The 27,869-nt window shown below is 45.6% G+C and overlaps 1 protein-coding gene and 1 long non-coding RNA gene across 2 annotated transcripts in view; both read left to right on the plus strand.

Annotated features, from left to right (window-relative positions):
* Positions 1–14,404: 14,404 nt before the first annotated feature.
* LOC128844077 (uncharacterized) lies at positions 14,405–16,663 on the plus strand. The gene is made up of 3 exons (XR_008446427.1): positions 14,405–14,419; positions 15,482–15,530; positions 16,515–16,663. It is a non-coding gene; the product is annotated as an uncharacterized LOC128844077 (long non-coding RNA).
* Positions 16,664–17,482: 819 nt separating this feature from the next.
* Positions 17,483–27,869, plus strand: part of LOC128843944 (uncharacterized) — a 28,606-nt gene continuing 18,219 nt past the window's right edge. Inside the window, exons 1-15 of the mRNA XM_054041088.1 lie at positions 17,483–17,551; positions 18,280–18,383; positions 18,823–18,941; positions 19,472–19,621; positions 20,233–20,444; positions 21,869–21,954; positions 22,094–22,224; positions 23,051–23,197; positions 23,630–23,820; positions 24,111–24,193; positions 24,537–24,673; positions 25,594–25,718; positions 26,339–26,492; positions 26,930–27,148; positions 27,396–27,566. Of these exons, the coding sequence (XP_053897063.1) occupies positions 18,311–18,383; positions 18,823–18,941; positions 19,472–19,621; positions 20,233–20,444; positions 21,869–21,954; positions 22,094–22,224; positions 23,051–23,197; positions 23,630–23,820; positions 24,111–24,193; positions 24,537–24,673; positions 25,594–25,718; positions 26,339–26,492; positions 26,930–27,148; positions 27,396–27,566 (1,998 nt within the window). The 5' untranslated portion in view covers positions 17,483–17,551; positions 18,280–18,310. The remainder of the gene's footprint in view (positions 17,552–18,279; positions 18,384–18,822; positions 18,942–19,471; positions 19,622–20,232; positions 20,445–21,868; positions 21,955–22,093; positions 22,225–23,050; positions 23,198–23,629; positions 23,821–24,110; positions 24,194–24,536; positions 24,674–25,593; positions 25,719–26,338; positions 26,493–26,929; positions 27,149–27,395; positions 27,567–27,869) is intronic.

The raw sequence follows: 27,869 nt of genomic DNA on the forward strand, positions 1-27,869 counted from the left end.
TTGATCCCGTCTACACTGATCCCGTCTACACTGAGCAGCCGAAGCACGTTCAAACCAAGGTTCCTTTGAGTGGTTTAGAAGCTGGTTTTGATACCAGTGGGGTTACAATAGTAAGTGACAGGAGATTCACACAAACACACACACCGCCCAGCAAGTCCTTGATTAAACCCCGTGCAACCGGCTGCAGGGCCGTGTGCAGCCTCGTGACCGTGGAAGGCAGAGCAATTGTTTGCAGTATCAAGGAAGGCCAGACAAGCCAGGAGGGGCTTTAAGGAGGAATGAGGAATGAGCACATACTGGCCAGGCTGGAATATCTTGAGTCTCCCAACTGCTCACGCCAACCCGGCAAACCTGCTATGAAAACACAGGCTTTAGTTCAGATCAGTCACTCAAGGGAAATCCCACCAATAGCAGCTGCCGGTGCTAAGCTTTTGAAGGCCCTCTCCGGTCAGCAGCGATTGGAGCGCAGAAGATGTACAAATGGGCTTCATCGGTAAAGAGCTTTTAGCAAATTGCGATGAGAAAAAGCCAGGCCAGGCACTCAGGGAGGTGAAAAATGGCCCTGAGCATTTAACGAGACGATCCCACTGCATTGCTTTCCCACCACCCCACCCGACGGGAAGCACTGGGTGCCAAGATGCCAACTGTGATTTTTGGTTTCTTTGACGGATTTACATTGTACCTCATGCTCACAGTACCGTTCAGGCCCTTAATGCCTAGAGCCCTGCAAATCTGCCGATATCCGTGGGTCGGGGACGGATTCAGGTTCAAATTTTGTATACGCACAGGGCTCTATTAATGCCCCTCAGTCACTAGATGATGATCGAATCTCCCATCCGCATCTGCCTTTAAAAAACTGCTCTTTTTTTTAATTGAGAAGGGGGGGTAGGGCTTGGGAGTGGATCATTCTTCAGAGCTAGGTTTCAGAGTAACAGCCGTGTTAGTCTGTATCCGCAAAAAGAAGAACAGGAGTACTTGTGGCACCTTAGAGACTAGCAAATTTATTAGAGCATAAGCTTTCGTGGACTACAGCCCACTTATGCATCCGAAGAAGTGGGCTGTAGTCCACGAAAGCTTATGCTCTAATAAATTTGTTAGTCTCTAAGGTGCCACAAGTACTCCTGTTCTTCTTTCTTCAGAGCTAATCAGTCCTGGGCCTCTTTGCTGATTCCCTCAGCATGGGGGACAAATGACAATGGGGCTTTTAGTAACCTGGCAACATGTCCCTTGGAAATTGGACTGAGACTTCCCCAGCTCGTTTCACGCAGGCTGCCGAAGGACAGTCAGATGGTAGCAGGGTGTTATAAACAGCTTGCAGCAATGTTTGGGGGTGGAACCATTCCTTTGGTGGCCATGTGTGGAACTTTCCACTAGTTGGTTTCATAGAATCCTTACCTTATAGACCATATATTATCGGTGGAGGGGTTGGTGAAATTTTTCACAGGGAAGCGAAAGAACAAGAGGTTCCTTTTGATGCAATATTTCAACAAGAAATGTGACTGTGAATTCCAGGAGGAGGAGAAGGTGTTTGTCTCCCTAGACTCAGAGCGTAGGCCTGGGAGCCCAGAACTCCTGAGTCCTATGCTTAGAGATGCCACTGCCTAGGTTTCTGAATACTTTGCACGTACACAGCATTTTATAACACTATTGAGTTAAGCCTCACAACGCTTCTGTGAAGCTGTCAAATAGTAGCCCTCCATTTTACCGATGGGGAAACTGAGTCTCGGAGGAGGTAAATGATACACTAGCAGGTCAATGTCAGAACCGGGATTAGAACCCAGAGCAAGAGATGAAATTGGACGCATCAGTTGTCCTCTCTGAGTTATTTGCCCAGCTCTGCCTACAGGGGCCATTTCCGTCTCAAAACATCTGCAATTCAACCCTTTCTCGCCCCTGCCTTTCCCAGGCAGGAATAGCCCATAGCTCTAAACCCAACAGGCCAAATGCCCTTCTGGGGTAACTCTGCTGAGGTCAATGGAGTTACAGCAGTGGAGAAATTGGCCCTTATTTAGTAACCTGCCGCACAGGTGGCACTTGCTGTCTTGGGGCATCTCCGAAGAGTCTGCTTGGCCCACATCTTGATAGGTACCTACCGCCGGTGCAGCTGTTTGGAAGCTTACCTCCGGATTTGTTACATATGCAGCCATCAGGCTCTGCCTCAATGACTAGCACTCTGTTCATTCACCTCACCTGGAGGAGGATGCCTCGTTCACTAATAACCTTTAATATTATTACTGGACTTCACTGTAGGCAGAATGGTCCCACTGACAATACCAGCATTTTATTATTCTCCTGAGCCAAATGAGACCGAGGTCACTTTGGATTTAAACATACTAACCATCTGTTGGGGGCACAGACGTGGTGATTGGCACACTGGAAATGCCATAGGTAGCTAGATGTTTTATTTGTGCTCAGCTAGTTCAGGGAGGAAATTGCGGAGAGGGATGTTATTCATAATACCCTTTTTCACATGTAATGCTTTTGGTACATTACAGGTTCTTTATTCAGGGGGAAGTGGCCCTAAGGAGTGTAGTTTCCTGGGTTTAATTCATATTGCTCAGGGTTCATGCAGGTTTCACAAACCCCTTTGTGATGGAAGTCTTGATTAGGTATCTTCTAACAGATTATCTATAAGAGCAGGAGAAGCAGTTGGGATAAAATAGGACCCGGTCCCAGAACCTTTCCCTACAATCCAAACCCAATCTCTTTGAGGGTTTGATTACATTTTCTATTCCCCCTGTCCTGACCCCTTACTTTCCATTTTCACCCTCCATTTGCTTTTCCCCATTGACCTACAGAAAGGGCACTCATCTTTAGAAGGGTCTTCAGCATTTGGCTGACGGTGCACATGGCAGTGTGAGGGGGTCCTTGTTAAGACTGCTGTGTTTATGCTGACTGATGTCTACTCAATATCATGCACCCTTTAAGCCCCTGCCTGCCGTGTAAGCAATGAGCTGTCAAGGTCCCCGTGCTGTGTTCTCGTTCCCAATATTAGACCTGACCTCAGGTTGCAAGCCTTAGGCGGTCGAAGGCCTTTTCCTGTAGATAATATCACATCGAACAGGTTTCTGTAGCCTAATCATTCTGCCAGGCAGCTATCTTTGCAGGAGATCATTCTAAAATAGAAACCAGAAACGTAAATGCCGGTATTGACTAACATGCTGCTTCAGGGGAACCAGTTGGGCAGGTTTGATGTCCCTTGCCTGGGAGTCATTCAGCATATAGACAAGAAGCTAAACAATGAGAGCAGCACCCTCTGGCTTAACGGGGCTGTGCTAGGAATTTTACCTTGGAGGCACAGATCACAGAATCATAGAAACATAGGACTGGAAGGGACCTCGAGAGGTCATCTAGTCCAATCCCCTGCATTCATGGTAGGACTAAGTATTACATAGACTATCCCTGACAGGTGTTTGGCTAACCTGCTCTTAAAAATCTCCAGTAATGGAGATTCCACAACCTCCCTGGGCAATTTATTCCAGTGATTAACCACCCTGACAGGAAGTTTTTCCTAATGTCCAACCTAAACTGCCCTTGCTGCAATTTAAGCCCATTGCTTCTTATCCTATCCTCAGAGGTTAAAGAGAATAATTTTTTCTCCTTCCTCCTTGTGACAACCTGTTATGTACTGGAAAACTGTTCTCATGTCCCCTCTCAGTCTTCTCTTCTACAGATTGAACAAACCCAATTTTTTCAATCTTCCCTCATAGGTCATGTTTTCTAGACCTTTAATCATTTTTGTTGCCCTTCTCTGGACTTTCTCCAGTTTGTCCACATCTTTCCTGAAATGTGGCGCCCAGAACTGGACACAATACTTCAGCTGAGGCCAAACCAGCATGGAGCAGAGCAGAAGAATTACTTCTGTCTTGCTTACAACACTCCTGCTAATACATCCCAGAATCATGTTTCCTTATTTATTTATTTATTTATTTATTTATTTTGCAACAGTGTTACACTGTTGACTCATATTTAGCTTGTGGTCCATTATGACCCCCAGATCCCTTTCCACAGTACTCCTTCCTAGGCAGTCATTCCCCATTTTGTATGTGTGCAACTGATTGTTCCTTCCTAAATGGAGTACTTTGCATTTGTCCTTATCCTGGACTCTGCTAGGAGCTGTCTGGTAATGAGAGAAGGAGAGCTGAAATAATAACCTGCTCATCCTTTCCAGTAACAGGGCGGAAAAGAAGAAACCAGACCTCCTTAGCCTCAATAAAGACCAGGCCCGTTGACCCACTGGAGAATATTGTAGTGTCTGTGTTTCTCAAATGCGGCCACCAGGGGCTTTTCTTGCAGCCACTGCCTCATGGGTAGTGATTGGGGGTGGGATAGGGGAGGCAAAGCAGCAGTCCTTCCTCTGGGGTCACCAGCAGGGGTTGATCCCTGCCCCTTTCTGGAGCCACGAACACTGTAGTTGCAGGTGACCAGTGTGAGTTCCCCACCAGCCCTGGGGTGGCGGGCGGCAGGCTCTGGCCATGTGGTGTCAGGCTCCGTCCCACAGCCGCAGGGCTTCAGGCTCTGGCCCCAGACTCACCCCCTCCATTGCCCCGACCCCTGCTGCCTCCTCCACCTCCCCCCATCGTGTCCCCCATCGCCCCTGGCCCTCCTGCCTCTTTACCCTTTTAATTCTATTTGCAAATAGAGCGGGAATTATGGGACCCGATCCTCAGGACTTCAGCAGAGCTACACCATCTTCTACCAGCAGAGGAGCTGACCCTTCGTGCCCACAAACTGTTCACAAAGGGTGATGCCACCAGAAACAACACAGGAGGATATTGTGATTCACTCATCTGTTCTCTATGGCTAAAAGTAGCCAGAGGCACCTCACAACTGTGAGTCCCTCCTCCCCCCCACACACACTTTTCTTCACTTTCCAGGATTTACATTAATGCAAAAACTGATTAAAATCAGGAGAAGGCTGCCAAACTCAATGGCTAGGAAGAGTCATTATTATTACTTTCTTATTCATCATTGTTAGGACTGCTGGGCTAAGCTCATTGTCTTCGGTGGGAGTATTGCCTGAGTAAACATTAAGGACAAAATGAAGGTTAAGGGGTGACTTGTTTAAAATCTATAACTACCTACATGGGGAACAAATATTTAATAATGGGCTCTTCCGTCTAGCAGAGAAAGGTATAACATGATCCAACGGCTGGAAGTTAAATCTAGAAAAATTCAGACTGGACAGAAGGCGTACATTTTTAACAGTGAGAATAATTAATCTCAGGAACAATTTACCAAGAGGCATGGTGGATTCTCCATCACTGACAATTTTTAAATCCAGATTGGATGTGTTTCTGAAAGATCTGCTCTAGGAATTATTTGGGGGAAGTTTTATGGCTTGTGTCATACAGCAAATTAGATTAGTAGATGATCCCAGTGGTACCTGCTGGCCTTGGAATCTATGAATCTATGACCCCTCTGGGTCTGGCTCATTATTGTAATTATCATTGTTCTATTTTATTAATAGGTTGTTTTACTGAGACATAGTCTCCATCAGGCTGCAGTCCAGAATTAATTTTCCTCTTTCACAGGATGAATTTGCAGCTGGACCTGCCAGGAACACAGACTCCCAAGGGACTCTGATCCAAACAAACCCCTGGGGGCATGGGATGAGTGAAGGATTGGCATTCTTCCCTTCCACACCCCTGCCCCAGCTTCTGTATTTCAGCTGTAAGCCCCCCTTTTTGGTATCCGGTGGAGGATGGGCCTGTTCATTCCAATAGTCTGGCCATGGGAGAGGCTCATCTCTCCCCCACCCTCCCCCAGCGCAACCATTTTCTACTTATAATCATTTGTTGTCTGTAACACCTCCTGAAAAGGAAACCCCACAGGGACTCACTGGTAACAAAGGACGATGGCTCCGGATGCCTTAGCAAGGGGTAGGGATTCTGTATTTGTCCTGTCCCAACACTTTGCTTCCAGCCAGTTTTTAGCTTTACAAGCCATCACATTTTTATGGGCCTTTTAAATTGCTCCCACACTTTCACCTTGACATGCAAATCAGGTAATTGTATGTCTAACGAGCAGATCTTTGTAAGCAGAGGCAGGTTTTGAGCATGCGGACGGAGCGTGCACAGACTGAGAGGCCCAGCTGAAAATGTGTCCCTTTTTCTTTAACACAGTGACTCCAGTCTAGGGTGACCAGATGTCCTGATTTTATAGGGACAGTCCCAATATTTGGGGCTTTTTTTTATATGGGCTCCTATTACCCCCCACCCCCGTCCCGATTTTTCACACTTGCTATCTGGTCACCCTACTCCAGTCTAAGTGAGCTAATAATCCAAATCAGAGATTGTGGGACACTGGTGGAGTAACTGTGTATGCACACCAGTGTAAGTGACCTCGGAATCCAGCCTGGGATGCCAGGCCAGGGAACAATATCCAATATGTAGTCTACTCCAGAATTGGGGTAGGAACTCTCTGTGAACAGACTATGAGAATGGAGAGTATATGCTGCCTGCAATCTGGAAAGCAGGTAGAAAGAAAGAAAAACTCACTGAGAGCTCTTTAGGTCTCTTAAGCAGTGCACTACAATGCAATGCTATCCAATCCAATCCAATGCAGTACCACACCACAGCTCTGTCTGCAATATATAAACTGTATCGCTAACACAGTTTAAAGAGTTTCCACTGATTTCAAGGAAAGTTTTGACTTAGTAGGAAAAGCAGGACTGGGCCCTTTATCACCTGTTGAAATGTTTCATGAAGGAACTAGTTCACTCTCAAGGAAGTTCAAACTAACAGTTTTTTTAAAGTATCTTTTTCAAAGCACCATTTGAGAAACTGACTTGTCACACCCCCTGCTTGAGAGCAACATCCCCCACCCTGGAGTGATAAGACCGGGACAGACCTGTTCCTTAACATTACTCATCCCAGGGACACCAGACACTAGCAGAAGCCGGGTTTTCAGCTCTCCTGGTAACAGGTGGGTGAACATCTTTATTTGGGTTAAAGAAATTTCACTCTGATAAAAGCAGGAGAAAACAAATGCCCAGAGTGGAGCAATGATGAAAATGAAACAATATTAACTTTCTAGCCAATAGTACCATGGAGTAGTTAGACTGTAATGAGATTTAGCTGAAAGTTTACTAACATGGCTTGTTTCAGAGGGGTAGCAATGAAATAATTCTGCTGTGGAAAATGTGAACAACCGATTGATCTGATCTCTACCTTTTTATTTTCTACTCGCTATTTCTAGCTGATCTGATTGCTCTCTGTCTCTAGCCAGGGTAAGGAGGAGATGTGACACCTAAGTGGTCTCACACTGGTTTTATACAGATATAATTGTATGGAATATAATGGCGTTACTCCTGATCTGTCATTTAGATTCAGAGCCAGTGGTACCTAAGAATATGTGGTACCCTTATAAATATCCAAATCAGAGTACCGATAAATATTTCTGTTTAGTACATGTGGAATGCTAATTAGAGAGGATGAGCAGGGTTCTGCGCTCAGGTGCATTGCCCGGTGATTGCTAGCAGAATTTGTCCCATTACTTCTAAAGCGGAAAAACGGGAAATCCATAGGTGCTGGAATTAGGGGGTGCTGCACCCCCTGGCTTGAAGTGGTTTCCATTATATCCAGGGTTTACTGTTTGGTTCAATGGCTCTCAGCACCCCCACTGTACACATCGTTCCAGCACCCCTGGGGAAATCACACCTTTGACACAGTTCTGCATTTGCAATGTTAATTTTTATTCAGATGACTGATTGTCTGACAAAGAAAATACGCTGCACAAATTCCCGTGTGAATTCCAGGGACAAGACACTGAGTCTTCTTGTGTGTTAGGAAAACAGGGAGGGCCAGAGATTTAGCTGGTCTAAAGTGGCACAGGTCCACTGAGTTCAGTGGAGCATCCGCCTTGGGATCTCTTTAGTGAGGTTCATAGTGTAACTGTTGAAAACAACCCCAGGTGCTTAACCTGTTTGTGGGGTTTGGCTGGAATTCTTGGGCTTTCTCGCTGTGTGCTAAACGCAGAATGACTTTTTGGGGGCCAAGACAAACACCTGTGGTGTGGTTTGGAAAGCTCTGAAAGGCACCGGCTCCTGCAGCTGAGTGAGTGGGCAGGAATGCATGTACGCCACTGAAAGGCGATATAATCCTATCCCGTCTCACAGACTGCCCTTTAACAAGCCAGAGAGTCCTTCTGAGCCTCTTCAGTGGGACCAGTGAGACAGGTGACAGGAGTGTCTAAGGGCATGGAAAAACGCTGCTCTAAGGAGAGATTGAAAAGACCTGGATTGTTTACCTGAGAAGGGAGACATGTAAGAGGTGACATGATGAAAGTATATATGATAACGAATGGTTCAGGATGGTTGGGAGCTTCTGTTATAATACACAAGAGCAAGGGTCACATTCCAAACTGGCTCATAATACACAAGAGCAAGGGTCACATTCAAAACTGTTAAAAGGAAATGCTTTTTCACACAACTTGTAAGTAGACTGTGGAACTCACTGCCACAGGAAGGCACTGAAGCCAAAACTTAGCATGATTCCAAGAGGGATTGACATTGATATAGATAACAAGACTATCTAGAGTTAGAAGCAATAATGCTATTATTAATTATTATTATTATTCTTTTTGGAAGGGATATGAAACTTCAGGTAGCATTCTACCATGTGTACACAGACTGGCTTCCTGGTGCCTCCTCAAACTTCTCCCCTCCTGCAACCTGTGTTCCTTTCTCCAAGTTCCATGCAGGTTGCTACATCTTTGCTTTTAAAGAATTAATGTTGTTGTGTCTTTTGTGTTTGCTGACTTGCTGGAACCAGAGGTTACTAGTACATATCCCATCCTAGGGACATGGTCTGGACTGCCACTCTATTGCAGTCTCCTAGGGCTCAGTCTTTCAAGTGTGTTGATCTTCGAACCAGTCTCCCACTTCTTGATTGCATTATCGCTGGGGGGTAGGGGCACTTGCGTCAACACTGTTGCTGCCTGTTCTATTTGGTGGCAGCCTGTTGGTCCCCTGTATTGCTCATGTACCTAGTTGCTTCTGACTCCCCTACTCAGGCCAGCTGATGGCTGAAGTTCTTTCTTTGTCCTCCTTGTCCTGGCCTTGACCCTGTCTGTGTGTCAACTACTATGATCTCCCAAGCAATAGTGTCTCTGTTTTTGTGGGTTTCTCATTGACAGCCTGTATTTGCCCACTGTCCTCAGAATGATTTTTATTGTACAACAGCAGCACCTGGTCACATTTCTACAGTCTAATATTGCTGCTTATCCATGTTGCTGGGATTACATTACAGAGGGCTCTGATATCCAGTTGGAATCAAATTAGTGATTGATCAAATAACCTGGCTGTGAATATGGCATTTGAATGGCTGGCAGCCTTCTGCAGTGCGTGCACATTGATAACAGTCTTTGGAACTGCTAAAGTCACACTGCAGATATGCTCCTCTTCACTGGATGTCTTTACATCCTCATTCACTGCATGTACTGCTGCCCTTATCTTCTGGGGGTAGCTGCAGTGCAAAGTGGGTCTGTTTCCCAGCCTGTTACACCGTTGCCCATAGGCTGGGCATTTTTCTTTCTGCCCTTCGTGTTGCTTTCCACAGTGTATACGCTGGACCCTGATGCCTGCGTTCTTGGTGAGTCTGTCTCTGTCCTGCTTTCTGAGTTCCGTTAGCTTGAGCCCGTGTACTTGTTCTGCACTAGTGGCCATCGTTTTGATCCTTTCCCGCCTAGGCAGTTCAGGTGCTCTTGCTATTCGGAGGCATTTCTCTAGGGTTAGCTCTGATTGTCTCAACAATCTGTCTGTCTGTCAACAGAGTGTGGGGAAGTCAGGGCCCTGCACCCCCAATTCCTGCGATTCACCATGACTCTCAGCCAGCCAGTAAAATGGAAGGTTTATTAGCCAACAGGAACACAGCCCCAAACAGAGCTTGTAGGTACAACCAGGACCCCTCAATCAGGTCCCCAGCGGGGTAAGAGCTTATCCCTCAGTTTTGGGGCTCCCTCGGCTTCCCCAGCCAGCTCTAAACTGAAACCCCTCCAGCAGTCTCCAGCAGCCACCGCCCTTGGCTCCTCCCCCCACCTTTGTCCAATTTCCCGGGGCAAAAGGTGTCACCTGGCCCCAACCCCCCCTCCTGAGGTCAGGTTACATGCTCAGGTATTGTCACCCTGGTATCCCATCACCATGCAGACAATCTCAATAAAACTCCCACACAACATTCCCAGGTCAATCCACTCCGCTCCCTACTCTGTCACACTGTCCCATAAGCTGGAATCACAGGTCCCACAAATGATCCTGTCTCAGGTTAGGGAATCTTTTAAGGCTCCAAAGTTACATGTGGATGCCGGAGTTCTCAGCTCTGTGATGGAAGTATCTATTGTCTCTTCTGCTTCTTGGTTTCGGGTAAAGAAACAGTATCTCTCTACAGTCTCATTCTGTTCCGTACTCATCAGACACTTTTATCAGCTGTTTCAGTGTTTCAGGTATTATTCCTGGCAACAGGGTCTCACTCCTCACTTCTCATCTTTTCTCCCCAGTGACATTGTCAAAAAGTTTTACTTCCATTTTTTTGTCTTTCTCCCCCACTGTCAGATATGTATCCAGATCCAATTCTTGCTTCCCCTGCATCCACGCATGCACAAGCTTTTGCCTGGAAATCCAGCATTCCTGGTGCTCCTCATCCCCCCATGCTGCCTGTTTGCTCTATTGCTAGGTGCCGCTTTGTCTTCCTGTTAATTACACCCTCTTCCTTGCTGTGGGTCTCTCTAGCCTGCTCCCACCATGTTTCATCGACCATGTCCTGAGGTAATTACCTGAGAGACTCCACATTTCTAAACTAAACTATGCACAAATGATCACATTTGCAATGGGAAGGTCACCAACTTCACTCAAAAAACAATCCCATTTTTGCCTGCAATAGACCCACTTTGCCTTGAAAAATCTCCACATTGTCTGAATTCCTACAAAATGTGAAAACCTTTGATTTCAAGTTATTTTGCATTTTGTTACCAACATTCCGCACCCTCCCAGCTTTGTGTGAACCTGGGCAGATTTATGGCTTGGGTAGAACACAGGAAAGACTCAAGTTCAGCTGAGTGGTCCTTTGAGTTCTGGCACTTGTCTGAAGCCCAGATTCAAATCAGGGGCCGTGAAGCCCTGAAATCAATGATTGTGCCCTGCTTCCTTTCTCTCAGATATATCAATTAGCTTTACCTCGTTATTGTCAGTTACTTTAGGGGTCATGCCACTGACTGCACAGATTCATTATTCCAGCCTCTTTCTGCCTCCAAGGGCTGGATCCAATTCTGAATGACGTCTCTAGAAAGACCCTTTAGGATCAGGCCCTAAACGGGGGGATCAAACACATCTTGCTTATTATGCCTAATTAATAGCAGAAAGGATCTTTCTCAAGGATCCTCTCTGAGCATGGGGCACTGAACAGCAGCCAGGCCAGATATACTGTCATCTGACGCTATCAGAATGTCCCCCTTTAGCACATTAATATTGTCCAGGCTGTCACACCAATGAAGGCCTGGGAAGACACCAGCCTCCGTCTCTCCTCCCTACAGCACCAAAAGCTTGACACAGTGTTCTCTCTGCCTTGCCTTTCATGAGAAAGGCACGCTGGTTTTCTTTCTGGTAGGTCGGACTCACTGAGTGGAGAGAATGGGTCTGATTCTGCACTCATACAGCACTGTGGCTCCACTGGTTTCAGAGGAGTTCCTCCTGGTACACTGGTGCTGAAGCTGGGTGCCTGTTACTCCCTTCCTGGAGGTGGGTGGCCCCACTTCCCACTCCAACATGCCAGCCAGCAGCGCTGAGTCAATGCAGGGAATGGGGTGGGGATATGTAGCTGGGATAGGCCAGTTGCAAATTATCACTGCCTAGAGCAAGGGGAAAGCAAGACGTGAACTGTGGCTGCTGGAGACCCAATTTCTTAGTTGGAGATTCTCCTAGGGCAGCCCAACAATGCACCACCTAACTACAGGCTGGGTCCTTGTGCAACAATCTAATGGTATGATTGATTGCTGGTGGCAGGTTTGTTCTAAGGCACTAATGTGTCTGGGATATCATCAGCTCCCTTGTAAGATGAATTACTTTTATGTAAAGCAAACTGATTTGGGTCTTGGTTTTGCACATATTCCCTGGCTAAGGTATGGGACACAAATCAGTTGTCAGTAGTGTTGCTAGTTTACATGAATGGTACATTCATCCCACGGGAATTAACCTGACAGAGAGAGCTTCAGTGTGATAGAAGCTTATTCAATACGTGCTCTGTGTATATTCTGTTTTCCAGACCTAATTTGAGAACAAAGACATTTCACAGCCAAGATGAGCTGCATTTCCTACATATTGGCTTTTGCCCTTTGCCTGGGTGAGTTTACTTGTTTTCTCAATGTATAATCAGTGCATCCATTCGCTAGAGCAAACTGTCAGAAGAGCAGGCTCTCCCACATGGATTTAAATAGTATGTCTTCGGCTTTATTCCACACAGCCTTAGGTGACAATGGCTTTTAATTTACAAATCCACATTGCTCCCACGTTCACTGAAACTGTCAAAGAGTTCTAGCTAAGGGTTCGATCCAATACCCTAGTGAAGTCCAGGGGCATCTTTCCATTGATTAAATGGGCACTGGATAGGAAATTTATTGCACTATTCACACTCTTCCAGAGGGGAGTATACTCATCCTGGTCCTAGATACACTCGTCTCAGCTGGCCGACACACAATCAATGGATGGGTTCAATTATTTGAGTCCTGCTTCCTTGAAAGTGACTATAGCATTCTAGTCTGCTGCATTTTTAGAATACGCTCTTTTGATCCTTCAAATTGTATTTGCCTGAGTATAGTAACTGTATTAGCTTATCAAAATGACATCAACAAGGAGGTGAAGAAAAGACTCCTTGTCACAGACTATAAATTAAGGGATGCTTTACAAGACTCCTCTGATAGTTTTAGAATTTGTATTTGATCTTGTTTAAATAACTAGGGGCTATTTTTAACATTATTCCAATTTGCTGCAGGATTTTCAATGGACCCAGTGGAAGCTGCATCAGTAAGTTGTTTTGCCATCTGCTTAAATATCATCAAGACACTAATACAGCTCCTCAGGAATGCTAACAATGAGGTATTTCAGGTAGCTCAGGAAATCCTACCAGATAGTCCAATGCGAGAGAGATCAGCAGAGACCTCCAAAAGAAGGGTAAAACCAGGGCAATAAGAAATTAGGATGATAAGATGTTGAAACTGGCCCAAGCCATAGAAACCAATGATAATACTGGGGCTATAAGAATTAGAAGGAAAAGAGCTGTATTGGACCTGACATTTTAAAAAAATGTAGATACATAAATGAACATCCAATTGCACATCTAAAATAGGTGCAGTTATGGTGAGAGAATTATTCATTCTTATTATTTTATTTATTTGTATTACCATGGTGTCTCTGAGCCCGAATCATGAACCAGGACCCCATTGTGCTAGACGCTGTACTAAAGTAGATTGTGTGTAATTATTTAATTTGCATATTCAATCATCATAATTGCATGAAAAAAACAAACAATTATTTTGTACAGATATTTGCATCCTGAATCCAGCCCGCTAGTTCGTCTTGTGCCTCTGTTGTGGGTTCATGTCCTACAGCATATTCTCTCTCTAAGCAAATAGAGTGAGGGTCACGATCTGGATGTGTCATGGCTGAGGAATGCCATGTGAGAACTGCAATGGAGCAACATGCTGAGAACAAGGTGTTGCTGCATTCTGGTGGTGGGTGACAGTTAGTCCTGTATAGAGAGGGCCTGATCCTGGGTCTGGCTGAGTGCCAACACATGCAGCACCCAAGAAGTTAGAAAAAGTAACTTTCTGCCACCTTTGCAGCTCCCCAATCCTGCATCTGTGCTTCTGCTTGGCCCTTGTAACTTTGAACAGCCTCAGAGTGGCTGTGATTTTTTCTCAGCTGTCCACAGCCTCAAGGGGCCATTCCAGCTGTTGTAGAATGCTGATAACAGTGACATTCCGGCCACACCCCTTCTGTCAGAACCAGCAACTTTCCAATCCCCCCTGCACTGCTCCAGTGTCACAAAGGGGCGGTAACAGCCCAGAACATCCAGCCCACAGTCTGTGAAATGACTTGCTGTCTTGAAGGAGGAAAGAAGTTCTACAATATAAGATACTCTTGGTATTGTATTAAGATATGGTATTGTAACCATAATAAAGTCTGCGGTAGGACCATGTCAATCACTCATGCAAAAAAGTGAAAGATTAAATTTGTTTGTGTGCCTTTTTCCTCCCTCCCACTCTAGTGTCCTGAGGCTGGCATTCAGATAAATGGTATGTGATTGCGGTGTACAATCTATCATTGTATTTTGTGATAAGCCTTAAGGTTTGTTGTGGGGAGGAAACAGTGTTAATTTTTTCTTTTTCTTCCTCTTTTATCAGCAACAGAAGTTTGCGAGAACATAACCAGGTATTTGCAGAAATTAACTGGAAAAATCTTTTTTTGGAAGCATAGTTTGGCTGTTGCATGCTTTCCCAGAGTAGGTTCAAAGTCAACTTAATCAGAGGTGGGAGGAGATTATCTTCCTGCCCCTTTTGGAATCATAGACACGTCCATAATAAACCCCTATTTTAAAGGTTCAGCTCTGGATTATGGTAACTCTCAAATGGGAAACCTATCTGGCTCATTGGGTGCTCAGGGTTAGTACGGGAGGACTATGATTGGATGAACCATCTCAGGATGAACCCGCCCAAGGCTAGGTAAAATCCAGGTTCATCGCATTGGTGAAGCACTTGTTTGCAAAGACTGATTAAATGAGTCCTTCCAGCATCCACAAGGTCTGATGTATTGACATTAGACTTGGAGAAGGCTAACAGGCAAATTCAAGCTGCAATACGTGGGTGCAACTCCCATTAAAGTCCCTGAGCCATATTCAGTGGTGACCTAAACAGAGGGGTAAGTTACAGACTGGGTGTAAATTGGTCCGAATGTGGACGTATTTGCCAAGGTACTTGCACCAATTTGACATATTGAGTGTAACTTGCATGCCAAGAGGATGTAGCAGGAAAAGCAACAAACAGGCGATTGTGAGAGGTAGCAGGATCTTCTCCTCACACTATAGTAGATCCCACACCATCCCCAACACTGCTAAGGTTACATTCAGCTCTGCCCTAATGGTGCCAGATACAACCAAAGATCACAGTGGGAACTGCACCTGCTTATGCCAAAGCTGAATTTGTTCAACCAGCCTGGGACAAGTTATGCCACTCTGCCACTTACAGCCTTTCTCTGACCAGTTACACTCAATGCGTATCCTATATTAGTAGTTAGAAAACATGTCTTTAAAGACTCTCTGCACACACTGATACTTTGCCATTGATTTCAATGGAAGCTGAACTCACATACCATATGTTCTGAGCTGAAAAAGAAGCAGCTCGTTAGCCAGTCACTAAAGACACTGAATTAGCATTCGTTTCACTCGCGTGTTTGCTCTTATGGAGTCCATTGCAGTTTCTTCCTCTCTTTTCACAGTAATGATGTTGGAAGGTCCTCAAATTTCACTCATTTAATCTGTGACAATGTGAGTATCACAAAGTGCTAGTCAAGAGGTTGCAAATGTCCTTTCTAGTCCATTCTACCGTATTTCACTGCAATGTTAACATCTTGCTCGCTTCCATAATTTCAAACTGGTTGAGTTTTCTAGGACGTTGTGGGCACTGATAACAAGGAGATGATAATTCTAAAAGTCACAGTCCCCTGCTTGGTCCGCCCCCTGATCTAAGGGGAGGGTTTTTATCAGAACTTTTCCCTCCATACTGGCCAGTGCACTGGTGGGGGAGAGACAAGGCTACCCACAGTTGCCCTTCTCCTCATGCACCTGAGCAGAAGGAGGGGGGAGCAGCAGCCCCATGGAAGTGACTTGGGATGCCCATAGGCCATACAAGGGAGTTAGGAGAGGCCCTGCTCTCTCTTACTCTCCCAGAGTAGCAGCATAAATGTAGGTAATAGCCATACCAGAACCATGCCAGGTTCTGGGTGTAAATCCCTTCACAGGGAGAAAATACCTGGTCCTAAAGGGGTCTTTAATCTAGCGGAGCAAGACATAAGAAGAACCAATAGCTGGAAGCTGAAGTCAGACCAATTCCAATAAGAAATAAGGCACAGTTTTTTAACAGGGAGAGTGATTAATCACTGGAACAAATTAGCAAGGGAAGTGGTGGTGTCTTCAAATCAAGACCGGGTCCTTTTCTGGAAGATTTACTGTAGTTAAACACAAGCTAGTGGGCTCAGTACAGGGATAACTGAGTGACCAATGAGGGTCTGTCATACAGAAGGTCAGATAGATTATCAAATGGTCCTTTCTGGCCTTAAACGCTATGAATAACTTGGGGTTAATTGCTCTCATGTCAAGCAGGAAGTGATGTTATCATTTTGGAGAAATTATGCAGGAAATGAGAAAGAAAGAAAGAAAGAAAGAAAGAAAGAAAGAAAGAAAGAAAGAAAGAAAGAAAGAAAGAAAGAGAATGATTTATTGTCTAGGTCAATGGATTTGTTTGTTCTCCAGCTACACAACTTGTCAACATGGAACAGTTCCTTTATCAGGGAAGCATTGGAGTTCCTGCTGAGGAAAGACGTTGATTTACAGCTAAGTGTTGTGAAGCTCCTTGTCAGCAAAGTGAACGGGAAAGAGCTGGAGGAAGCATTGGAAGAATTTAATGACAAGGTAAACTAGCACTTTGAGTGAGGCTCCATGGAGAAAGTGCAGGAGTTGTGAAGCACACTTCTTACGCTAGCGCTTTGAGAAAGAACATTACCTTCTCCCTCCGTTCGTGCCCTTGTGTTCTTGTTCTGTGTTGGCTGTTAAACTACAGATACTCTGTTTATATTCTACTCTCTGCAGAGTGCCGATACTTTTGTTACCTGAATGGTAAGAAAGCAGCCATCACTATAACAGACTGCAGTCTAGAGAATGCACATAACCCAAGACTGTGAGCCAGGACACTTAGCTTGTGTTCCTCCCCCTGGTTTGGGGCAAATCACTGTGTTTCTCTGTGTCCCATTTTCCTCAGCTGTAAAATAGGGGTAAAATGTTGCCCTCTCTCACGGGATGCGGGGAGCTCTCATAAAGCTGGTCGAATAGAAAGAAAATATTACGACAGATTGATAAGCCAACTTCAGCCCACAAATGGTTTCCTAGCACAAAAACCAGCTACATTCATGACTAGTATTACTGGTGACAAATCGTTGGTCCATCTCTGGTTGTGAGGCCTAAAGAATTAGCATTTGTGAAACTCCTCGGGATCCCTGGCTGACTGGAGCTATAGCCGGGTGATGTACGGGATGCTGATTGTTACCCAATATCAAAGATAAAATATTTATGTTGCAGGTTGTTAACTCCTCACGGATCCCATCGGAATGGAAAGGCTTTGCACTGGAGGCATTATGGGATGGGAAGCTGAGAAACGAGGAGCTTTATAATGAGACAGAGTTTGTGGGGCCATGGTTCCAGAAGAGGTTAAGGCCCTTTTTAGCTGCAGTCTCTATCGACATACTCCAGTGCCTTCGGAATGAGACCTTGGGATGCGCGCAGTATCAGGCAATGTATGTTTCACTGGTTATATCTAGTCTCATTAGTAAATCTCTCCCGTCTCCCAACTCTCTGTGTTAGAAATGGATCCGTGACTTAGATTCAATTCAGATAGTGTTCCTGAGAGCCTGAGCTTATGAGGGACTGTGTGCTGTCTGCTGCCGTTTATATCAATGCGAGCTGGAAGCGCTTAGCACCAAGGAGTAAGTGTTGAACATCCGCCTGGATCAGAATCTGAGTTTGACACCTTCCTGGGTTCTGGATAGATAGATAGATAGATAGATAGATAGATAGATAGATAGATAGATAGATAGATAGATAGATAGATAGATAGATGGGGTGGATGGGGATAGATAGATAGATTCTGTATCTATATAGATGACTGATACCTTAGATTTGGTAACATCTGCTTCTTTGATGAGCGAATTGGAGAGATTAATCAGGGAAAGAGAGAGAGAGAAGAACGTTGGGGAAAGGTGGAGTGAGAGCTACGGAAGACAGTGGCTCAGAGCCTAGTGTGTGGGCATGGTACCCACAGTGGGAGAGCAGTATATACTGATCAGTACAACATTCACAGCCAGCTGAGGAGATTCTGTGACTCCTTTAAGTGGAATTTATGATAAACAGCCATATTGAGATCAAAGACTGGGAGGCAAAAAGCTGAATGGGACATCTTGCCTGTGATAACTAATCTGCCCCCTTCCCCCCCCTCCCCTCTGTGATGTATCATTCCCTGTTCCAGAGTTAAAGGCCTGGATCTGGAATTTAAAAAGATGAACCACAGTACCCAAGAGGAAGTCTACAGTGCTTTCCAGCTTCCTTACCTGAAAGGGTTAAACGTTGCAGGTAAGGGAACCCATGATGGCTCCAGGCAAACCTGACACATCGCTGTCTGTTTTCAGGGGATTTGAATGGTGGTTCGGCTCTGACACTTGGGGTGCCAGGTGGGCAGTGATTCCTGCTGGAGAGCTCAGTTTCTCCAGAGAGCTGCCTGGCAAAGGGGCTGTGAATGCCCTGGAATACATGCCTGGGCAGCCCAGAAACCAGTGCATTTTTCAATGCTGACTTAGGCCTTGGATATTTTTGCTGATGCCTCTTCAAGTTGTATTGAATGGTGCTGGGGCAGGGGAGTTTTAGCACCTCCTGCCTGCAGATCATGGCCTTTTGAATAGCCTTAGCAGTGCCTGATCTCATGGCACTTTCTAGTGAAGCATCCTTTTTTCAGCATCACGTTTCTTTTGAGCTGCGGGAGGTGCCCCCATGGCTGTCCATTGTTCTCTTGCAGGATCAGCTTGTGTTGATGGCCTTAACACCAGCACTGCTTGGCTAACGGCCAACTTTAGAAACTTCAGCAGACACGCTGCATATCACGACTTGCTCTCTCTGAACTCCAGATTTAATGGGGTAAGTAGTGGCTATGATTATTCCTACATACAGAGACAGGCGTGGTTATATTTTGGGTGTAGGACCCTGTTCTAAATGAGTTGCTGGCTTCTGGCCACTTCCTAGGCGGACAGGTGCTAATAATCAGAAACCTCATTGTCACTGCCAGCACTGAACGGCTCCCTGGTGGGAGGTCCAAGCAGAGAGGTCAGTGAATGATTGTCCCATGGAGAATGAACTACTCTAGGAGTGGTTCCTGGGGCTGATGGCTGAAACACATGTGAGTGTGGGGGACGCTTCCCCTGTTACTGTCCATGTGGTGCCTGTTGTGTGGATAAATACAAGCCTTGAGCCTGTAGACCTGTCATTTTATCAACAGCTCTGCAGGACATCAACTCAACCCCATCCTTCACCAGCACGGAGGGTTTTCTAAAAACTAGAGCAACGTGTGTTTTGCCTTGAGTCACTAAAATTGCTGCCCTGGGCATCCTTCCTACCTAAAGCAGATGTCTCATTCCTGTCCCTTCTCCTTTCACTCTGCCTTTCCTTAGTTCGATGTGCTCAGTAGTTTGACAGTGAAGCAGCGTGCGCAGTTATCAGCCACCCAGGGGACCTTGCAGACCCCCGAAGATGTTCAGAGACTGATGAGTTTTGTGACCACCTCTACAGTAACCGAGTACATCGATGAATTGAACAGACAGGTCAGGCTGGTGAGAGTCATTCCAGTGTCCAGGGCCATAGCCGGCCACTGGAGGAATTGTCATTGAAGGCAGTGGAACTTTTGTGCAAAAAGCCGTGGCAGGATTCATAGCCCTGATAGGCTTAACTTCCTCAAAAATGTTGGGGTACTCTATGGGAGTGTAGGTACAATACGGTATCTGTTCCGCATGCCCATCCATAGATGACACATTCCCTACTTCTCCGTAAGGAACATGTGGATACGGGGAGGGAAAATGAGGCTGGGATGGGACACTGCAGCTGAGAGGAATTTGGGACTGGGAGAACTGTGCTTTTATCTTCAAAGTAGTGTGTGTCTCCATTGGGCATCTGGGCGAGGGTGTGAGGATGGGAGTGGAAAAGAGGCAGAGGGGGAATCTAAAAGCAAGCCGTGCTCTCCAGAGTCTCAAGAGACTAGAGACCTATTGGAATATAACCAGCTCCCTTCCCAGCGGCTTCAAATCCAAGACCCCTTGGGCCACATCTTCTGCTGGTGTCCTGCATAGCTCTTTTGACTTCAGCAGTGCTATGTCAGTTCACATCAGCTGAGGATCTGCTCCCCACAGCTCTCTCTTTCTCCTTCCCTTTGCTCCAGGCCAACCTGAGTCTGAAGGGGGACATCAGAGCCACGCTGCTACAGCACATCCTAGCTGCAGCCCAGCCAATATTTCAGAAGGCAGATGATGCTGAATTCGTGCACTGGATGGATCCTCGCCTTGCAGGCTTGATCTCAGGACTGAACAGCACCCATGTCCCACTCGTTTTCAACGGTCTAGAATCTAGAAACTGCTCTGCCATCAATGCTGTGTAGGAGCTATTCCCTTCCCCTGTTTATCATAGGACTGGCTCAGACTATTATTATCATCAATTAAAGCTGGTTGGAAAAGGTTATTCCCCTCTCCCCCATGGAAAGTTTTGATCTTTCAGCAAAACATCTAAGTCCAAAAGATGTCAGCCAAACCCTGACATACCTTGATTCTGAAATGCTGCTGCCGTGCCTCATGGGAGCTGTAGTTCAGATGCCTGACACTCCCATTCTCCTCTGTACGCCAGGCTCCCTGGTTGGACTACATCTCCCTGGATGCATGTTGGACTGCCCTCTTGGTGAGCCTGTGTGGTACATCATGGGAGTCCTTGGTCATAGTGTAGACAATGGTTCCTCAAAAACCCAATTTTCTGTCCAAAAACAGTTTGGACAGAAAACTTTTGACCACCCCTATTATCAATACTTTTCACGTGCAGAGCACCTTTCAGACAAGGACCTCAAGTAGCACCTTACAAAGATGAGTGGCTATTATGATTCCCATTTTTCAGAGGTAGAAACAGATGCAGCGAGGCAGTGACAGAGCTAAGCATAAAACTCAGGAGCCCTGACTCCTGTTCCTGTGATCTAACCAGGACATCATTTTACATCCTCTGTTGATTATATGCTTATTATTTCGTGCAGTGCTGCCCACTGCTAGGTGCAGGTATATAAGGACGCAGTTCCCGCCCTGAAGAGCTGTTACATTGTTTTGATTTGGTTTTTTTATGGGGGAAGGGAGTTGTATTAAATTGTATAGATTACACTGAAGCCAGATCTACATGTAATGAAAGCGGTTTATTTCTGTGAACCCTGCATGGCTGCTAAAATACAGCAGTGTTAATAACACAAGGTCTGTGCATTAGAATATTGTGATGATGGTGTTATATTATGGACACAAGCAACTGGTGGATTCTAGCCTAGATCAAATGCACTGGCTAATCCAGACTGTTGCTGTGTAGAGATGTGCATCTTTTGAATCTCCATCCAACCCCTTTGCCCCCCTCATTCCCAAAAGCATGAGCAGGTTCGGGGTTCCCTGTTTCCAAGGGGCTTCCCAATTTTCCATCTCCATCTCCCATGAAATACACAAGCAGATTGGCATATGTATATTTTTGGTGCATCCAAACAGTGGTTAGCCTTAATCTGGTCCCAGGGTCCAAACCCCTGGCTCCCGATGGAATTTCCCAGCCAAGTCACTGGGCTTCGTGCCTCAGTCAACCCAGCTGGAGAGTGGGGTGAAAAACCTCCCAAGAATACACTGTACCTGAGCTGAGTTTACCTGGGCTCCCATCCAAATCCCACTGAGGTCAATTCAGACTCTTGATGGGAACTTCAACAGGAGTTTGATTAGGCCTTTGAGTACCAGGAAGGGGTTGCTAAACTGCTTAACTGGAATGAGTTAAGTGATGTATCTGCTATGTTACAGAGTAACTGTGCTTAATAGCTCCATCACCGACTTCAGCAACACCACGCGACAGAGCATTTACCGCGGGATACTGAACGTGACAGCCGGTAAGGAGCATTGTTCATGGAAAGGTTTCACTAAACGATTCAGCTGCTTTGACATCGTAACTGGTTCATTCCACTCCGCTGAGCCCCACTCCCAGGCTTTAGTTTTAAGCCATTGTCCTTTTCCCTCTGGTTATTTCAGGTTCCTCCCTACGGTGCTACACCACAAACACTAGCTTCACCGTGTATCTAAGAGAGACGTTTCAGGGCTTTGCTGCTTTTCTGAATCTGAGAGATCTTGCCTCCATCGTTCCAGCATCTGAAATCCAAACGGTACTGGAATAGCTAGGAAACGTGTTCGTGATCTTGCTACAACCCCCGGTTACACACACAGCCCACCTGAACAATCCTGTGAATTTGTACACGTGGTCTCCACATTTATTTTTTGCCTAATGCAGGAGGGGGCATTCTGCCTCCTGACGTACCTTCTTTTTGGGGAGACATTCTTTCAGAGTTTCTCTCAGTTACTAGTCCAATTGCTAGTGGCACATCTCTCTCTCTCTCTCTCTCGTATTTACAGGGGACCAATCACAGTAGTATCTGAGCCAACTGCCCCATTCCACTCCTCTGTTCATCGTTGACCTATGTTTAATGAAGTCTCTTGAAAGTTTCTAACGCGCTTTACACAGCCTGTTGTCACACAGGTGAAATAAGAGGCTGGCCTTGGAAAGTTCTACCTGTACTCACATTGGGGCGATTCAAGTGATCTCTCCTATGGGTAAAGTTTACAGAGCTGGACCCTAAATGGATAGATCTGAGTCTGGTTAGTTGTCCAGTCCACATTACCAAAACCACCACTTCAGGTGACACTAATTGACTCCATTGTTGACAATCTCAGCAGAGAGGCCAAGGGCCACTGAGTCTGAACTCCACTTTCATTGCTAGGCGTGATCCATTCCAGTTCAGAGTTGGGCACATTGGGAGAGAGCAGAGGGAAGTTACCAGCTCTGTGGTTTATACCCATTCTGTACATGAACAGGCTTCAGGGTTGTCAATCCAGCACCCATCACCCGTACAACAGTCACAGCAAACAGTTCCTTTTGTCTAAGAGTTGCTACCATCAGCCTTCTCCAGCCTAATCCTTATCTCTTCATCCCAGATTGTGAATACAATGGCCCCAGCTGCACTGGCTGATTTGTTATCCAGTTCTGACTTTCTCAATGACAACAACTTCCTGACCGTTCTTCTGAAGAACTATAAAAGGAGAGGGGCCTTCATTGACCTGTTTAACCAGAGGAGCATTATGGTAGGTCAGATATTTGCTTCTCACTTTCCCTAAGTCCAAATGAACCTCCATATTGTAATGGGTTTTGCACAGAAACACCCCACCAGTGACCTGAATTAACAGGGGTCCAAATCAAGAGAATTCAGTGAGTTCCACAGGCAGCAAAGGGATATTGAAAATGTGTCCGGACACTGCAAGTAATAAAAATCAGGAAACTCTTTGCCTTTGGGATATATTGGATCTTGCAGAGTGTTCTTGGAAGTTGACAGTATTTTATTGGGTTTTATAATATAGGAAGGACAAAAAAATGAGAAAAAAATTACATATGCAACTAAAAATGACTATGGGAATAAGAGCTCCATTAATATCTTCCAAGGTGCAATCTGAATAATCTAGCAGAGACTAGAGTAAAGAACGATATTTTGCTGCCATTTTCCTTTGCCTTCCCTCTAGGACACCCTCCCAAATGACACCAGGACGGCCATTCTGGCTGGCGTGTGGCCTGCAGTGTTGAGGAGTGACAACGAGACAGTGGTGGACACGTGGCTCAGTGCACGTCTGTCGCAATATTTCAGTTTTATCCAAGGCAACATACTGAACTTCAGCGGGACCCGGAATGCCAGCTGCACAGCGTTCCGCACAATGTAAGCCCCCTCAGTGGAGCACGGAGGGCTCCTTTGTGTCACAAGTATTTCTGATCCTTAGTTGAACAAATTTCTTGACATTTATATGTCTGTAACACAAAATACTCAGAGTCGCAGAACATTTCTTAACATTTCCTTGTTCCATCTTTGTTTCGAGTACCAGCTTCCCGGTCTATATGAGGAAGCCATCCTGTGCTTAGCTGCATACCTGTTCCTTTCCCCAGTTCTAGGCTGTGTTTGCTTTTGCCGTCTAATCTTCACTACTCCTTTGTTTCCATTTCTCTATACAGCGTGGGCAAACTGAGCAATAACATTACAGCTTTCAAGGTCAGCCAGCAAGAGATCTATAATTTCACCAAAGACTATCTCACCGGTAAGTCTCAATGTCTGCCCTAGGAGCAGATGGTCTGCTAGAGAATAGCCTGTATTCTCTTCTCACGTGATAGTGCCCAAAAGCATGAGAAATAAATTGAAATGTTAATGTTTGAACCCCGACTTGGATCTGGTTTAGGCTGAAATTCAGAGGTCAGGTTCAAGGCTGAATCTGGGCTGGGGTTGAGTTTGGATTCTGCAGGGGTGGAATGGCAGTAAGTATTTGCAAGAAATTTTAACTTCCAACAGTAGAAATTTCATGACAGCGCAGATATCTATAGGTACAGAGCTTTATCTCTAGCTACGTTACCTGGTTTATGATTTAACCGTCATTTATTATGCAGCAACAAGTGCTAGACCCAGATGTTACAATGCCAGTGACCCACGCACAGCAAATTGGTTTGCTGCTTACCTTGGGCGTTCCATCCGCTACAGCAGTGCGGACGATGTAAGATCATTCATCAACAACAACGCAACACTTGTAAGTATGCTGGCTGGGGGCTTCAGTGTGATACTGGCCTGCGATGCAAGCCAACATGGAAATAACCACAGCGTGAGATTCTACGCCTGGATCCGGTCCAACTGAAGTTAGGGGCAAAACTCCCATTGAATTTAATGGGTGTGGGAGTGGGTCCATTAAGAAGAGGAGCACTGGCTCGTGCGCTCCCCCTGGTGGCATGGTCAAGGCAGCTACCAGGCCCCAAAACAGCTCTGCCAACCCCAGCTGGACCTCAGACAACAGCAGAACCTGTTAGCTGGGGGAGAATGCACGACTCCTATAGAGTTGAGTTTATGAGAGTTGATATCCTTCAAAGTGGTAAGGTCTCCACTTATGTAGTTAAGGTAAAGTCCAAGAGCCAGGTTCTTCTGGGACGCCAGTTCCCTGGGCGGGAGGGAAGGGGTTTTTTGAAATGGGACAAGGACAGGTACACTCACGGAGCCTTAGCAGGCATGGAAAATAAACTCAGCATCCTACCTAGACTTATTCCACATGTGCTGACTTGGGCCCCCTGCCCTATATACCATGAAAAGAACTCAGTGACAGAGTCTGTATCTGCCTTGAATCCACCTCGGGCACTGTGCACATGTGAGATTTAGCTTTGCAGGTTCCTGTAGGGAAAAGACAAAGATCTTTGCTACCAACAATCCACACACTTTACTTCTCCCTCTCCAAGCAGACACCCAGCCCAACTTCCTGTGAAGTATTCTGGGTCGCATACTCCAACAGGCGTTTCCTAAGAAGTACTGTATTTAGACCGACACTAGCGGGCATTAAAAAAATTATTGGCTTAATCTCAGAGTTGCTGAGTGCTGTCAGTTCCTGCTGAAGTCTACAGATGCTCAGCATCTCTGAAAATCACGCTGAGCGTGGACTGACACTGCACATTCGCCCTTTCCTAGCTCCAGGATCTAGCCATAAACCCAGACAACCTGAGACTCATCAACCACACAAGAATCCATAAGGACGTAGCAGAGCTGTATGCCACAGCGCTGTTTGCCAAGAATTCAAACTTCAGTCTTGTCAAGTGAGTAAGAAATATTTATTAGCACTAAAAACAAAGAAAACGTGCAGGAAAGGAATGAAGATGGTGAGTTTGCTTCCATGTGCTGTGCAAACGTTTATAGAAGAGCATCTGTTGTTCATTTAAATTTACACACACGCTCATTATATTTATGAGAGCTGGGTGAAAAATGGTACGTTTCATGAAAAAAAAACCCACCGCACAAATCTTTTGTTTTCTTGAAATTTTTCTGACCATTTTTTAATGTTTCTGATTTTTTTAAAATGTTTTTCTCACTTTTCAGTGTTTTGTCCCCCCCCCTCCCTTTTTTTCCTCCTCTGAAGAAGGATGATGGGGAAGAAAGAGGAAAAACAAAAAAATGAACAAAGAAAAATGAAACCTTAAAACTGAAAAAAATTAAAATTGGGGTTTTTTGGTTGAAAAATTAGAAAATTTTGGAAAAAAAACCCAGAAAGATTCTATATGAACATTTTCATTTTTTTTAAAAAGTCCATTTTAATAGGAAAAAAAGTTTCAAACGAGAAATATTGACCAGCTGTCTAAATAGCCAATGGCAGACACTCTCTCTGTCTCACCCACCCACCTACCCTACTAACATGTTTTTCATTTCACTTTGCTCAAAGCCTTCCAGACCAGCTCCTCTGCTTTGCCAGACATTCTACCGCAATACGCCTGCTCAACTCCAGTGCTTCACTGAGCATCATTGCTAGGATAAACCTCTATTGTGTCCCTTCAAACGCATCAGAACTCAAAGACCCCTTTACCACTGACCGCCAGGTAAGTATCCAGAGGTCTGTGTGATGTTTCTTAGCTGTACAGAAGCCAGAGGGACATCCCATCAGAGTGTAACTCTAGGGGGAGGTCAGGTGCTGGGCTCTGGGGAAGTGTTGAATCGGAGTTTGCAGCTCCAACCTCTCTCTGTAAAGGCTGAATCCCAACGCTCCAAAATTTTAGGGAAGTTTGGCTTTGGAACCAGTCATCTGTGTGGTTTTGGTTTGACCCTTAATTTAGATATAAAGTTTAGATCCAGACCCAGAGTCTGAATGTAGGTTGATCATCTGGAGATTGGCTTCTAGGCCATAGTAATAAAAAAACCCAACATTCCTGAGCAGAATTTTGTCTCAGGTGAATGTTCCACAGAATTTTCTAGGTGGATTTAGTTATTAGCGATTTGTCGATTATTGTTTACAGTTTTCATCTCCCTTTCCTTCCAGCTTGCAACTATGCTCGTAGCTCAGATCACTACGTTTGATGCAAGGACCCTGGCTGCTTTGGGGCAGCAAGCCGTGGGGCTGACCTCCGGGCAGATTTTAGAACTGAGAGCTCAGGATATAGCAGATCCACTGGCCTTGCAGTCGCTTGGACAAGTCAACGGCTGGGATAGGGGACAATCTCAAGGGCTGATGAATAAGTTAATCAGCAGTAATTTCACGGTAGGAATTTGTCATCTTGCTAAGTGGGTCTGAACAGAGCATCTGGTGGTGATGTTATTTTGCCCATTTTGTATCTAGTGCACATAAATGTTGATTGCACGTTCATCGTTAGTGGAGCTGGTGCACTCCCCGTTGAACAGTCAGTTTCTATGGGGTTGAACAGAGGGTTCGGGATGGGGAAGTCTCCACTAAGCGCTGCACCTTAGAGTTCTAATCGGGTCTGCTCTGTGTTTTCTTCTCATCGCAGTTTGATACGGCAGAGGCGTTTCAGAGACTTGGAAGGTTGGTGCCAGGCCTCCCCAGTCGCGTCTTCAGTAACATCACAGCAGACACTGCGATGAAGATGGCTAAGAATGCCAATTTCCATAGAGCCATCAAGAAGGCTCCTGGCTATTTAAAGAGAGCTTTTGTGGCCAAGGTAAGCAAAACTGTTAGGTGAGAACCTGCCTTCTTTCTTATTACTGAGTACCTGGTCCCTGTGACAGCTGGGGGTGGATTAAAACATCCCCATGATATTCTTATAAGGGAAACGTGGTCTAGATGAAATTACTATAAGGTGGGAGCACAACTGTACTCAAAGGGTAGTTATCAATGATTCACTGTCAAACAGGGAGGACGTATCTAGCAGGGTCCTACAGGGTTCCGTCCTGGGACTGGTACTAGTCAATATTCCCTTTAATGACTTGGATAATGGAATGAAGTGTATGCAGAGTGGAGAGTA

Source organism: Malaclemys terrapin, chromosome 10 (genome assembly GCF_027887155.1).
Source record: "Malaclemys terrapin pileata isolate rMalTer1 chromosome 10, rMalTer1.hap1, whole genome shotgun sequence".
Lineage (NCBI taxonomy): Eukaryota > Metazoa > Chordata > Testudines > Emydidae > Malaclemys > Malaclemys terrapin.